A 16,494-nucleotide genomic window follows, 5' to 3' on the forward strand; every position below is an offset into this window, starting at 1 on the left:
CTTATAGGAGTAAAATTTTTAATATGATTAATATTACATAACACGTTTCCCTATGTTAACAACTGCCTACACATAAATCTTCCTAATATTACGCTTTGTTTATTCTCTCGGTAGATGATATTGTAAGCTAATTTTGACAGGGAGATATTAATGACGTGTTGTTGAAATTCTACTCGATCAATACTTTGATTTGCGATTATATCTCATTAATAATAAACGATTATGAAAGTTTATAAAAATGCGTAATATTGAAGTCTGCGTGTAGATTTATTATAAATAACTGAAAACAATCTGCTTCCTCATTTCTTTAAAAAAGCTCCGAAATACTCTGTTATCGAATGAAATGTCTTGATGTTTATTTCACAGACAGAAAATGACGGCCTTCCGTTTCTTTGATTAAAAATGACATTTACGGTGTGCATGTGCAGCGATAAAATGAAAAAGCTGGACCACTAGTAATCAGAAAAATTGTTCGCAACAACGAGCAACAGTTAATGCAGATGGGATAACAATCTATTCTGAGTTCAAAGCGAGTGCGCATTTCCAATCGGGGAAAAAAGCGATAAAAACGTATCCTGCCTTTAATGTAAACTGTACCATGAATCCAATGGCACGATCAATCAAAGATAACGAAACCGTTCTCAGTTTCACTGAGAAGGAGATTAGCGAAACCGACGGCTCTCTCACAGGCAAGACTGGCATAGGCATTTAATATCATGATGGGAAATGGGAAAGCCACAGATTCCCCATAATCCACATCATCCGACTTTATATAATCGATTATCAATCATTTTGGACAACGTCTTATCGGCTTTATCGAATTTGATTTAGGTTACGTAGTAGCAAAAACATCGTGATTTTAATACAAAAAAATTTTCAGTACATAAGAGAGAAAAATAGAGGAAATTACGAGGAAAGAATTTTTCTTTTATTGTTTATTAATAATCAAATCATTAATGATGAAAATTAATGGTTCAAAGTATGAAATGCGTATAAATTCATTGATTATGTGTATAATTTTTTATTTATAACAAACATGATCTTTTTAGAACATACGTACTGATTTATAATAGTAATACTGTTTTACATTGTGAAGCTGAATGAAAATAGTTTAGAAAATGATGCTTTCAGTTACAAACAGAACAATACGAGTAGACATTGAGCGATTTATTACGCTGGCAGAATAAGAAATGTTTAAAAGAATAAAAAAAAAGAAATCCGATTGCGGTTCGTAAAAGAAAATATTCTCACTAATACAATTTTTTTACTTTGAGGATAATGAAAAATTACAAAGCTCTGTAATTTAATTAGGTAACTTTTTCGCAATAACTGGTGATGAGTTTCAAACTATTACACACCATTTAAGCTTGGCCAGACTTAAATCGTTAAAGAAGGTTTAAATTGATTTAACAAATCCTTTGTATATATAATGTAGTAATTCTTCATATATCGTATTACTATTGCATGAAATCATTTTTCTGCAGATTGATCGTGGTAGAAGTATCAAGGCGCAACGTTCGAATTATGCTGAGAGCGGAATAACGTGCGACAAGCCATCCGAGGATACCGAGCTAACAAATATGTGCAAAAAGTTGGGCACAATTCGGGGTAATCAGCAAAGCTGCATCAACAGGGTCGCCAGGGAGACGAAAACTGCAGGCACCCTCGCGGTGGTTGTAGGTGGTTTCATCGCATGCTGGTTGCCGTTTTTCATTCTGTATCTGGTAACACCCTTCGTGCCCGTGCAGCCGCCCGATGTTCTCATGCCAGCCTTGACATGGCTAGGTAGCTTCTCCTTTACATACGACGTTCCCAGATATATGATGTTCCTATATAGGACTCGTTTTCCATTATTATTTATGGTTCAGCGAATTTGGACAATCCGTAAAAAATATCTGGAATATATTTGTTTTAATATTTGTTTTATTTCAGATTATTTAAATAACAATTATGTTTAAAATTAAATTTATTTTATATATGTTGAAATGAAAATAAATATACAGATTTATTAATAATATAAGGAATAAAAATAAACAAAATTAAACGCATAGATTTATTATTAACATAAAGAATCGACATAAACAAATTAAGTAAAATGCGGTACATTTATATATTTATGCATTATGCTAACGTTTGTAATTTTTAATTAATTCCGTTGTAATGTCTTTCAAAATTGCATAATTATTAAATTGTTATTTTGATAAAAAATTTTTTATGTGTTTAGGATGGATTAATTCGGCCATCAACCCATTCATTTACGCTTTCTATTCAGCAGACTTCAGACTCGCTTTCTGGCGACTAACATGTAGGAAATGTTCAAAGAGTAGACTGAACTTAGATGGCACAAATCGGAAATTACCAGCCTCGGTTAACTGGAAGAAAGATACATCGAGGACGTGAAGTTCTCTGCCCACAGTTTTGAACTTATGCAATTATGTGGCGTCCGGTATAGAATGATTGTGGTTGACTCGGGTTTATTTGCAATAGCAATCTATTAGCAAAGAATGATGTGTGTGAGAACTACGTATGTTCCTAGTATAAATTTATAACTAATCGATATATGTAGTTCTTATGCGATTTTATAAAACATAAAAGATTCACTATGCATATGTATACGCACAATCATTTTGGATACGCGTAGCTTTCAAGATTTACATCAACAGTCATAATCTCTTTGTGCAATATAATTGAATATTATTCTTTTATTGAATGTTTATCAGTTTTGCAATTATGTTTCATTAAATTAAATTTTTAAAAAATGTTTTACAATTGTTTAATAGTTTTTTTAAAGTAAACTTTAGGAGATAAATTTAATGTATATTCTTTTATGCTTTTTTTTACATGTGTATAATGCAGTGTGTCAAGGCAACATTAAAAACATTGAATCAGTATGAAAATCTTGGCTCTTTTTAATGTTTTTTCTTAAAGTGTGTCTATACTGACAAATATTATGGCAAATTAAATATTGGAAAAATGACGTCAAAGTTGTCTATAACAAAAAAATTGATGCCATTTGTAATGCAATTTTATGTTAGCAAAAATGAGTCTGACAACAAAAATATTTGAAAAAATGACGAATGCAGTAAAATGCATATGTAATAAATTTTGAAAATTTTTAATTTTTGTTTACAGCATTTACAACTTTGTTCCCTTCAAAAATGTGTACATTATAATAGCACGCAAATATTCTCTTTTTAAACTCATTTTTACGGATATAAAGTAGCACAATAAATAACTTAAATAATACTAATTTTTTTGTCATATACAGCTTTTGACGTTATCTTTATAACAATGCATACAGAGTGTCTTATAACTTTTAATTAATTAATATTTTGAGAAATGAAAGAGGATGGAATATGGAAAAGTTTTTTTTCCAATTTTAGCTCAGACCATTTACCGAGTTATTAACGATTAAAGTTGATCAATCAGATTGCGCCTGTAATACGCAGAAGCATAACATGTCATGGGGCTTCTCGCGTTTACATTACATTTTTCCAATTAAAATTTTATTCTAATTCTTTGTATTAATAAGTAAATCAATAAATCAATAAATAAGTAAATAAATAAATAAACATATAAATAAATAAGAATAAATTACAGTTAGAAATTATTTATTTATTTATTTATTAATATAAAAAATTAGAATAAAATTTTAATCGAGAAAATGTACAGCAACCGCGACCATCCTCATGCTATGCTACATTTCTGCGTAGTCCGGATAGGCGCAATCTGATTGATTAACTTTAATCGTTAATAACTCGATAAATAATGATGGTATGAGTTAAAATTGCGAAAGGAACTTTTAGTTTAAAATTCCATTCTCTTTCACTCCCTGAAATATTAATTAAGAATTACGGAACACTGTAAATTTGCTTAATATCTGCTAGCGTTGACGTACTATAAAAAAAGTAATATCATCTTTTCAAAAAGAGTCAAGATTTTTGTATTCACCTAATGTTTTAATATTATGTGCAATGGATTGAATATTTATATTTATATAAAAAAGTGTAAGTAAGCTTGAATGAAGAAACACACTCGAAGTATGTAGCGAATTCTTCTGGTAAAACATATGACAATTCAGAAATAAAAATATAAAATATTTATAAGTAATTTATGAATATTAATATTACGTAATTAATGCTTAATCTCTCGTAGAAAACAATGTACGACTGACACTTAATCTGTGATCAATATTAAATCTCATCGTTAACGCATTTATTCGTGATATTTGTATACGAAGAATAAACGATTAAAGATATCTTTCCTTAATTATCATATTATTGCATTCGTTCTATTTTTCTTTAAACATTATGCAAATAACGCCAATATAAAACTTCAAGCACATGTACTGTATATCTTTGAACTTACGTCTTCGAGAAAAACATGCTACATGCATCGAATGCTTTATACTAATACTTTGGCATCGTTAATATGTGATACTACCTTAATATACTAATTTATTTATAATTATTTATAGACAGTGAAGTAATAGCAAAACGTAATACATACTTAGTCATGTGGATTTATAAATGTGAATAGAAATTTATAAATAGATTTTAAAAGATATTTAATTATATTTTAAGAATATTAGATAAGAAATCATAAAAATCCATAATTTATTAACATATACATAATACTATTATATTTAAATAGATATTTGAATTTTAAATAGAGTTAATTGAGATGGTAAATACTGCTGCATAAATTTCATACATTATATAACTTTATCGATCGCTGAAGACTGTGTAGATATTGTATGTGACAGACTATGCCGAAAAATAGAATAGAATTAGTGAAACGTTTGTTTTCAATCGGTTATTTATATGTATAAACATCGTATATAATAATATATAATATATATATGTATATAATTTTAAATTATTAATGTATCTTACTAAAAATTTTTGTTGCACATACGTACATACATAGAACAAGTTTTAATAGATGTATATACATATATAAGATCTGTTTTTTACATATATAAGTCTTTATGAATCGCTATTAAGTATGTATTATTAATTCTAGTCAACAACGATTTTGCTTTATGTAAACTAGAGAAGGAAAGTATATAAATAAGCTGAAATTAAGAAATTACGTGTTTCTTATTTATTATCTTATGTAAGTTTCATGATATGTTAATATTACTATGTAAATTATATTGTCGTGTGTAATACAGAAAAAATATAGTTTTTCTTTGTTTATTTATTTCTAAATTTTTATTAAAGCAAAAGAAAATATTTATATTATTTTATTACGACTTGTATCTTAAAATACATATTTATAATATTGAGATATTTTAGTTGAAATGCAAATTAATAATGCAATTATACATGGTATTTAAACTATCTGTAATATATAAAATGCGTAGAGATTAGAGTTGTGAGATCATAGATCATGCAAACATTAAATACACACGCCTACAAAAGAAAATATAGTGATAAGTCACTAATACAAACTACGATTGCTGCAAATACATAATATATAAATTGCTTAGATATCTAGATAGCAACGTGTCTGTATTGCAGGCTTTGAATCTTAGTTTGTTAACAAATTGTCATTACGATATGACACACAACTTTTGATAGCAACTTGCCGGTGCTTTGTCGGCAACTTTGAAATTATCATCATGAAAATTCATACAGTTGCCATTATGTTGCTATAATAACTACAGGGTTTATACAATGCTGCCATATTGCCAATAACATGAGGTAATTTTTATGCAACTAACTTACCGTAAAACTGCTGGCAATGTATTTATACATTGTTGTCTATGTGTTGCTTGAATTCGAAATTGTCGAAGACAAATATCTGGCAAGTTGCCAACATTATAAGCAATCACAGATTTAAGCGATTTTGCTGAGACACAATTTGCTATCTGTGTGATTTACACAATTTAAGAGTTTTTAATATATACAATTTTCTTGCATAAATACATTTTTCTGATTACTTTGTAATCATTTTTTTAATATTTATAGATATTACATCAGCTAATCAGGAGTTTGAGTTTGTCACTGCTATGTATACTTTAAAGCATTCCTAATATTTTGTCTATTGACATATAGATAAAGTTTGAAAAATAGTTTTATAAGTTTATATCTAATAAAAATACTTAACTAGAATAATTATTATATTAAAGATACATAGAAATTTTTACGTATATTTGTTAATTGCGTGTCTTTATTATATTGCAAATATAATATTTCTGAAATATAAATTAAAACAAAAAGAACATATATCTTAATTAACATTTTTGTTAATTTACTTGTTCTATTTATCAAGATTTTAGAGATGATATTATAAATAGTAGTAGTAGAATGAAGAAATTGATAATTCTGATCCTTTTTCCTTTTTAACAAAATTGCTTTATTGAATCAAATTTATTCATAGTATTATTTTAACATGTCAATACAAAAGAAAGCTGTATAATTTTATTTCTTTATTTAAAATGCTATATGTTGCAAATTTTCATATAATGGTTGTATGCCAGCTGTTTTTAATTGCATTTCTTATGCTCCTTCGTTAGAATCGGCGAGCACAGCTTCAGCTGCTAAGACACATGCTACAAGGAGCAAGCTTTTGTCACATTTATCCTCCATGTCTTTTGCTAAAATAGAAAAAAAAAATAATTAAGTTACAAAAAATAACATATTTTTTAAAATTTATTATAATGTTTAAATAGCCATAATGTATATAAGTAATACTATAAAACATTTTATTAAACAAAGTTAACATTTCTTATATAATTAACGGAATTACTCTTATACGTATAATTTTATAACTTACTTTCTAATTTTATAACTTACTTTCTTGCATGCAGGCATTCAGAGCTTCTATCCTTTGATCTCCTGGTTGAGCACCTGTTTCCTTGATATAGTCCTCACGCATTTTCTCTTCATCATAATCAGCTCCAGACATCTAATATTTACAAGAAAGACAAAAACGTCAATAATTTGAATACATTAGATTACGTTTTAAAATAAAGATAAGATATTTTGTACTATTTTTTGAATTAAATTATGTTGTATAATGTGATAATATATGTATATAAAAATATTAATTTTTTAATAAAATTAATGATTGAAATCAATTCTAACAATAAGTTAAATAGGTCTACATGGGAAGACGTTATGAAAAAAATTATATTTTTGTTTGCAATGTTTTATTTTCTTATGTAATAGTTTGTATTTTAAATATTCTCTTTTTTATAGAAAATAATAGCTACTTACCAGTCCATCTTTTTCTAACAAACATTGCATGACGCAACCATTTTTGTGTAGTTCGGTATCTTCATGATTGGTTTTGTGCTGGCCACTTGATACTTCACCAATCGAGAAGATGTCATCTAAAAAATAAATTTAGAAAATATTAAATTTGTATCTACTTAAATAATTACAAAACACGACTTATACGTTAAAAACTATTGGGATTTTAACTCAAACATGAGAGTGCAGTGTGAACACAGACGTGAAATAATCTTATTGAGGCGGCCATAGTTAAAATCTCAATATAAATTATATAAAATTTATAAATTTTTTAAATGTAAACAATTTTTTAGATATAATTAAAATAAAACAATTTTCCTTAGATTTTAAAATTTATATACGTTATGGGATGTATTTTTAATAAAAATCTTGTATAAGTAATTAAAATATTTTATATTTAATACAGTATAGAAAGCTGTATATAATATGGAAATAATATATAATACACTTTTATTATAAAGGTATTGGTTCAAAATCAAACATAAAATATCTGTTTCTGTACTTTATGAATTAAGAAGACATGTAAATTGTGTAAAATTCTCTAATATAACTTACCCTCTGTTAGACTATGTTCGGCTAAGCAAGTCGCGTAATTGTCATATTGGGATCCTATCTTCCTCGCGCTATCACGAGATGCAGAAGCGAAAGCCTAGATTTGGAATTTTATTTTGCTTATTTTAATTAAGTTTTATTTCATGCACAAGTATAAATAAACGTAAAATATTATCTTCTTATAATATAAACAAACGTGTAGACATTATAATATATGTCTACATGCAATAAGGGCATTGTAATACTTATAATTTATTTATAATTAAGTTGCAAAACACATTATTGTATTATACATTACTAAATTAAACAGAAAAATTTTATACTAATATTTAATTATTATAAAATAGAACTCACCACGAGAGCAAAAATAAAAATATGCAATACGAACGTCTTCATTATTAAGGCAGTTATTCTACTGTACTTTGAATGTACTAATATAAGAACTAAACGCTAAATTCAAATCACACCATATTTATACTATCTGTAATATATAAAATGCGTAGAGATTACAGTTATGAGAGCATAGATCACGTAAACATGAAAGACACACATACAAAAGAAAATATAACAAGTTACTAATACAAACTTTGATTATGGCAAATATAAGTTGCTAAGATGTGACTTATTCGTGGAAAATTTTCTTATATTTACAATTTTCTTACATAACTACATTTTTCTGATTATTTTATAAATTTATATTACGTCAGCTAATCAGGCGTTTATCTTTGCCGCTGCTACGTATACTTTAAAGTATTTTTAGTTTTTTGTTGATTAACGTATCGCTGAAGTTTGAAGAATAGTTTTAAGATAAGTTTATAGAAAACAGAAATACTCAGATAGAATAATTATTTTAAAGATACATTGAAGTTTCCACCTAAAAGTAAAAAATCTAGCTAATTATATTACAATAAAATTTAGGACAGCTCTTTGAATTTTGTTTCCCTATTATATAATTATGTACATTAACTTATATACATTAATTGAGAACAATATGTGTATCATTGTATAGAAGTTATTTGTAACTATGTGAATTATATAATTGATGAATGTATAATATATAATGTATTTATATAATGGATTAATGTATAACATTTATTTAATTTTATTTTTTTTTTCTAAATAATTATTGTTTGAATGTTTGTGTGAATATTTTTCTTAAGAAATACGTTTAACATTTGGATTTTGAGTATTAATAAATAACTCATATTTTAACGTTTAATGCATTCTGATATTTTTTGAGATCAAGATTTTACAGATAAATTACGTAAAAAATAAAACAAGATTTTTTTTACATTTTAATTGAAAGAGTTTTAAGTTATGTTACAAAAGAAAGATTTATTATTTGTAGATGTCATAATATAGTTATAATAAGAAGTAAGAATAATGTTGTAAATACGGGAGAGAAGACATTTGTGAAATATATAATGCCTATATATAGATGTGGGATGATGAGATATATATAGATGTGGGATGATCTTGTACAGTTTTCGTTGAACTCTAAGACTAAATGATAAACTACTTTGTTAAAGTTATTTAAACATGATAAGATGTTTACTGGTTATTAATGTTTATTGTGTTTTTATATAAACTGAATTTTAGTTTTGTAGGTAGCAGAGATTTTTACAGGTGCATGTTTTTTACGTAATTTTTAGAAGCATGTTGGGTATTAATTTTTTAACTTTAGTTTAGTTTAAAGCTTAAATATGATTTTTAAATAATGTAATCATGTAATTGAATTTAATGTGTGACGTAATGTGTTTATGAATCCAACATATAAAGTTATATTATGTACAGGAGAAGGTCATGGGCCATTTGCATTATGAATACATTTGCGATTTTACTATCGCATTCTAGACATTGCGGAATATTTACTAGTGCAGCGAGTAAGCAGCGAGTAAATAATTTAAAACAACTATTTTTTAAGTCAAAGAATTATTTAAAAAAAGATGATTTTTTGTAGGTAAAAATATATCCTGTGAAATGTTTACAGGTTAAATTGAGGTATTATGGCTATAAGGAAAAGATGGCCATAGTCTGAAATTTCTTCAGTAATTGCTAAATAATCTATTTTTATAGTCATTTTGAAAGATAATCAATATTTACAGTATTTTATATGCGTACACTATTCGAAACAATTTTATTCTGAATATTATATAATACTTTTACTTTTGACTAACCCCCTCCCCCTCCTTCTGCAAAGTTTTGCATGTGTTCTCTAAAAGCTGCTATAACGTCAAATAAATTACTGTTAAGCTATCATAATTAACGTTACGTATATAATAAAGGAACTTAAATTGTAACATGACATATAATTTGTGCTTTTATTCTCACTATTTATTTAAATGCACTGTCTTCTTTTTCTTACATTTCGGCTAAGATAGCCCACCTTGTTTTTTCATACATTGTTTTTCTTTAAATTATAGAAATCTGTTTTTTTTTCCTTATTTTAAAAAAATTATAATTGTTATGTTATTATTGCAATATTATAAATATAACTAAGTTATATATAATTATATATATAAAAAAAATATATATATATGTGTGTGTGTGTGTGTGTGTGTGTGTGTGTGTGTGTGTGTGTGTGTGTGTGTGTGTGTGTGTGTGTGTGTGTGTGTTTATACTAAATATATAAAATTATAAGTTTTATTTATCACTTTAGAAAATATTACATTTATTTTTAACATGAAACGTGTATAGCCAACTGTCCCATAATACTATGGCCATCTTTTTTTTAAAATTTTGGTAAAATGGCTAATGCATTTGTTATAAAATTTTTTTTTAATATTTGATTTCTAATAAGTGTTTTCTCTTTAAATTCAATAGTATTATTAACTTTAAGATTCAGTGAAGTGATATGTCAAACATTATTAAAAATTAACAAAAATAAAAATGAATTTTTTGCATTTTGAAAAACTATGGCTATCTTACCCGAGTGTACCTTAAACTTGATCATTTTGTGGCACTTATTAGTGTGCAAGATTAACAAAAGGTCAATAATTTATGATTTTTTATAAATACAAAAGTGTTTTTTGTGATATTAGTACTACGGTTTCTCTTCTATCTCACAAATGCATTCTTTTTTCTCTCTTCAGTAAATTGTAAATTACGTTTGATCTATACATTCGATGTGTGTATATGAACTTCTCCCGTATACAGAAGAATGTTCCAGAAAGCTCGCCTCTCCTTTTATGAGCGGATTCTTTAAAAAATTCTAAGAAAAAAATCCTAATACAAAAATGTCGAGGGTATAATGGTTTTTAAATTATTCGCGATTAAAGTTTACGAATCATAGAGCTGACATTTAGCGCGCTCAGGCATGGCGACATGACAAAGTACCACAAGGGTACCTTTTGACATTGAAGTTGTTATATAAATACGCAGTAATATTTATATTAAGAAATTATGACTGTAGCAAACATATTTGTACATTACATGAGTATAATTAACGTTTTCAAGAAAATATTAGTTCAATAACAAGATGTTACGATAGCCGTTGGATCAGTTGTCAAAATCAATTCATTACCATGTTCGACAAGAACATAAATTACAGCAAATATTGTGTGCAACCTATACTTGAAAAAACTGTTTACAAATAGGTACAATCAGTCTAATAGCCAAGTACTATAAATTTAAATACAAATTGAAAATATTGCAGTAAAATACTAAATTAAAGTAAACAATAAAACGTTGAATAAAACTCAATTAATTTCTCTTTAGTGTAATCAGAAGTAATGCTTTTGTTGTACATGTGCGTTGGAAAAGAATTAGTAGAATTATAAAAATCACAATAAAAGAGGTATTTCAAGAAGATTGTATTCATGTATATCTAAAAATTTTTTAAAAATTGAACAAATGTATTAGATATATACAAATGTATACAAATCTAATTATAAATATAACTAATAATTTAATAATTTCTTATCTGGTGTCCGCTAAAACTTCTTGCGTCACAGCGTATAAATTGCTGATTTCGCGGATATCGAAACGTTATGGAAAAATGACTCTGCTAGCAACACTGCTCACACTTACAATTAGTCTCTCATTCTCTTCTCCTTTTGTCCCCCCTTTTCCATCATTTTTTTCCCTCTATCTCTTTCTCTTTATTCTTGCTCGAGTTTTTCTATTTCTCGTTTTTGTTTTTTTCACATTGTGTATTTTTCTCTTAAAAAAATTTACTTTATTTTGTTATTGACATATAGCTAAAGTTTGAAGAATAGTCTCATAAGTTTATATTTAATAGAAATACTTAACTAGGATAATTAGGGAAGATCCTTGTACCTTGGGACATTTTTCTTTAAACCTTCATAATTTAAGTTCAAATTGATCTGTAGCTATGACTATTGATTATTTCTATTAATAATTAATAACATCACTCATTATGCAACACGCGACTCTATTATATTTTATTTATGAGAAAATGTCAATTAATTACTTAAAGATATTTATCCCGATTAAAGTAAAATCGTGATTTGTACTTTGGGACACTATTATTTTTTTACCAAATTCTTTTTTTTTTTTTGTTCAACTTCACGTAACGGTCTATTAAAGATTTTGAGACATGGAACTCTTCGGCTGCTTTCCGAATAGAACAACGTCTATAATGATCATTTCAATGACATTTTTAACATTTTCCTGAATTGATTTTGATTAGGTGACTTTATTTTTACTTTGCGGCATCTAAAAACATAATAAACAAAAATAAACAAAATAATATTGAAATAAATAGTTGAAAAAAGCAGTGCCTTGTACCTTGGAACAGTCTCAAGGTACAAAAAATTCACTGACCCAAGGTACAAATTTCTCTTGTATAAAATAAAGTATGGTTATAATTTTTAAATACAAAAATCCAGTAATTTTTATTAAAATAATTGGTTACAAATGTAGTTATCAACTAACTGTATCTTAATTAAATTACTCACTTCAAAATATTTTGATTAAAACAAAGATTCAGAAGAATTGTAAAAAAACAAACACATGTAAAAATCACACGATGTGTCACAGCGATGAAATAAGTCAAAATGGCCGACTTTATGTCATGCATTCTGAATGTTGTAATGAAAGAGCTACTAAATGTTACTACTTATCACTTTTTAATGTGTAATTTTTCAAATGACGAGCTTGTCCTAAGGTACAAGGCGTCCCAAGGTACAAGGTTCTCCCCTATTACATTAAACATTAAATGATAGTTATATAGAAATTTCTACGTATATATGTTAATATTTACGTGACTTTATTATATTGCAAATATAATATTTTTGCAATATAAATTAAAGGATATATATTTCAAATTACATTTTTGTTAACTTACTTGTTTTATTTATCAAGATTTTAAAATGGTATTATAAGTAGTAGTGTAAGAATGAAGAAACTGATAATTTTGATCCTTTTTTCTTTTTAATAAAATTGCTTTATTAAATCAAATTTATTCATAGTATTATTTTAACATGTCAATACAAAAAAACGCTGCATAATTTTATTTTTTTATTTAAAATGCTATATGTTGTAAATTTTTATATATTGGTTGTATGCCGGCTGGTTTTAATTACATTCCTCATGCTTCTTCGTTAGAAGCGGGGAGACTAACTTCGTTCATTAAGACACATCCTATAAAGCCCAAGCTTTTGTCACATTTATCTTCCATGTTTTTTGCTAAAATAGAAAAAAAAATATAATTAAGTTACAAGAGATAACATATTTTTTTACATTTATTATAATGTTTAAATAGCTACAATATATATAATAAGTAATACTATAAAACATTTTATTAAACAAAGTTAACATCTTATATAATTAAAGGAATTACCCTTATACGTATGATTTTATAACTTACTTTGTTCCATGCAGCTACTCAGAAAATCTATTCTTTGATCTCCTGGTTGAAGACCTTTTTCCTTAATATAATACTCACGCATTTTCTCTTCATCAAAATCCGCTCCAATCATCTAATATTTACAAGAAAGACAAAAACGTCAATAATTTGAATACATTAGGTTACGTTTTAAAATAAAGATAAAATATTTTGTATTATTTTTTGAATTAAATTATGTTGTATAATGTGATAATATATGTATATGAAAATATTAATTTTTCAATAAAATTAATGATTTAAATCAATTCTAACAATAAGTTAAATAGGTCTAGATGGGAAGATATTATGAAAAAAATTATATTTTTGTTTGCAATGTTTTATTTTCTTATGTAATAGTTTGTATTTTAAATATTCTTTCTTTTAGAGATAGAGAAAATAACAGCTACCTACTAGTCCCAATTTTTCAAACACACATTGCATGATGCAACCATTCTTGTGTTGTTTGGTATCTTCATGCTTGGTTTTGTGCTGGCCATTTGTTACTTCACCAACCGAGAAGAGCTCATCTAAAAAATAAATTTAGAAAACATTAAATTTGTATCTACTTAAATAATTACAAAACATGACTTAAAAATCTTTTATAACTAATTGAAATATTTTATATTTAATACAGTATAGAAAGTTGTAATATGGAAATAATATATAATACACTTTTATTATAAAGGTTTCGGCTTAAAATCAAATATAAAATATCTGTTTCTGTACTTTGTGAATTAAAAAAACATGTAAATTGTGTAAAATTCTCTAATATAACTTACCCTCTGTTACACCAAGTTCGGTTAAGCAAGTTTGGTAATGGTCATAGTGGGATCCTATCTTCTTTGCGCTATTACAAGATGCAGAGGCAAAAGCCTAGATTTGAAATTTTATTTTACTTATTTTAATTAAGTTTTTTTTACACAAGTATAAATAAACGTAAAATATTATCGTTTTATAATATAAACAAACGTATAGACATTATTATAATATATGTATACATACAATAACGACATTGTAATACTTATAATTTTTTTAGAATTAAATTTCAAAACACATTATTTTATTATACATTACTAAATTAAACAGAAAAATTTTATACTAATATTTAATTATTATAAAACAAAAAGATACTTACTATGAGAGCAAAAATGAAAATATGAAATACGAGCGTTTTCATTATTAATGCAGTTATTCTATTGTACTTCAAATATACTACTTAGTACAAGAACTAAACGCTAAATTCAAATGACACCATATTTATATTGTCTGTAATATATGAAATGTGTAGAGGTTACAGCTTGTGAGAGCATAGTTCACGCAAACATGACAGACACACATACAAAAGAAAATATAACAAGTTACTAATACAAACTTTGATTATGGCAAATATAAGTTGCTAAGATGTGACTTATTCGTGGAAAATTTTCCTATATTTACAATTTTTTTACATAAGTACATTTTTCTGTTTATTTTGTAAATTTATATTACATCAGCTAATCAGGCTTTTATCTTTGCGGCTGCTACGTATACTTTAAAGTATTTTTAATTTTTTATTGATTGACGTATTGCTGAAGTTTGAAGAATAGTTTTGAGATTATTTTACAGAAAACAGAAATATTCTACTAGAATAATTATTATATTAAAGATACATTGAAGTTTCCACGTAAAAGTATAAAATCTAGCTAATTATATTACTATGAAAATTAGGAAAGCTGTTTGAATTTTGTTTTCCAATTATATAATTACGTACACTAACTTATATACATTAATTGAGAACAACATGTGTACTATTATATAAAAGTTATTTGTAATTGTGTAAATTATATAATTAATGAATGTATAATGTATAATAAAATTATGTAATAAATCAATGTATAATATTTATTTAGTCTTATTTTTTTTCAAAATTATTGCTTAAATGTTTGTGTGAATATTTCTTTTAAGAAATACGTTTAACATTTGGATTTTTAGTATTAATAAATAACTTGTACTTTAACGTTTAATGCAGTCTGATATTTATAAAATCAAGATTTTACAGATAAATTACGTAAAAAGTAAAATAAATTTTTTTTACATTTTAATTGAAAGAATTTTAAATTATGTTACCAAAAGAAAGATATATTATTTGTAGATGTCATAATATAGTAATATAGTAAGAAATAAAGATAATATTGTATATAGAGAAGAGAAGACGTTCGTGAAATATACATATAATATATATAAATATAGATGAGATCTCGGGGTGATGAGATCTTGTATAGTTTTCGTTGAACTCTAAAGCTAAATGTTAAAATTACTTTGTTAAAGTCTATTTAAACATGGTAGAATGTTTACTGATCATTAATTGTGTTTTTATAAAAGTTCATTGTGTTTTTATAAAAGCTGAATTTCAGTTTTGTAGGTAGCAGAGATTTTTACAGGTGCATGTTCTTTACGTAATTTTCAGAAGCGTACGTAATTTTTGTTGGTTATTGATTTTTTAACGTTAGTCTAGCTTGAAGCTTAAATATGACTTTTAAATAATTTAATTGAATTTAATGTGTGACGTAATGTGTGTATGAATCCAGCATATAAAATTATATTATGTACAGGAGAAGATTATGGGCCATTTTCATTGTGACTACTTTCGCGATTTTACTATCGCATTCTAGACGTTGCGTAATATTTATTAGTGCAGCAAATAAATAATTTAAAAAAACTATTTTCTAAGTTAAAAAATTATCTAATAAAAGAACATTTTTTTGTAAGTAAAAGTATATTTAGTGAAATGTTTCTAGACTTGATCATTTTCTGGCACTTATTATTGTGCAAGATCAACGAAAGGTGATTAGT

General features: G+C 26.0%; 2 protein-coding genes across 7 annotated transcripts in view; one reads left to right on the forward strand and one right to left on the reverse strand.

The window, feature by feature from the left end:
- Window positions 1–5,088, forward strand: part of LOC105194469 (tyramine receptor 1) — a 47,771-nt gene extending 42,683 nt beyond the window's left edge. For all 6 annotated transcript variants that reach the window (XM_039459064.1, XM_011159390.3, XM_039459065.1 and 3 more), the window contains 2 exons: window positions 1,485–1,785; window positions 2,225–5,088. In XM_039459064.1, the coding sequence (XP_039314998.1) occupies window positions 1,485–1,785; window positions 2,225–2,400 (477 nt within the window). In that variant the 3' untranslated portion in view covers window positions 2,401–5,088. The remainder of the gene's footprint in view (window positions 1–1,484; window positions 1,786–2,224) is intronic.
- A 1,258-nt stretch (window positions 5,089–6,346) lies between these two features.
- LOC105194481 (pheromone-binding protein Gp-9) lies at window positions 6,347–14,890 on the reverse strand. The gene is made up of 10 exons (XM_011159409.3): window positions 14,798–14,890; window positions 14,442–14,535; window positions 14,074–14,189; window positions 13,645–13,756; window positions 13,369–13,463; window positions 8,169–8,264; window positions 7,818–7,911; window positions 7,227–7,342; window positions 6,804–6,915; window positions 6,347–6,604 (listed from the first exon to the last, which is right to left on the reverse strand). Exons 1-10 carry the CDS (start codon window positions 14,837–14,839, stop codon window positions 6,507–6,509), a joined length of 975 nt encoding a protein of 324 aa, XP_011157711.2. The 5' UTR covers window positions 14,840–14,890; the 3' UTR covers window positions 6,347–6,506.
- Window positions 14,891–16,494: the final 1,604 nt, after the last annotated feature.

The sequence above is a fragment of the Solenopsis invicta genome, chromosome 16, assembly GCF_016802725.1.
Source record: "Solenopsis invicta isolate M01_SB chromosome 16, UNIL_Sinv_3.0, whole genome shotgun sequence".
Classification (NCBI taxonomy): domain Eukaryota; kingdom Metazoa; phylum Arthropoda; class Insecta; order Hymenoptera; family Formicidae; genus Solenopsis; species Solenopsis invicta.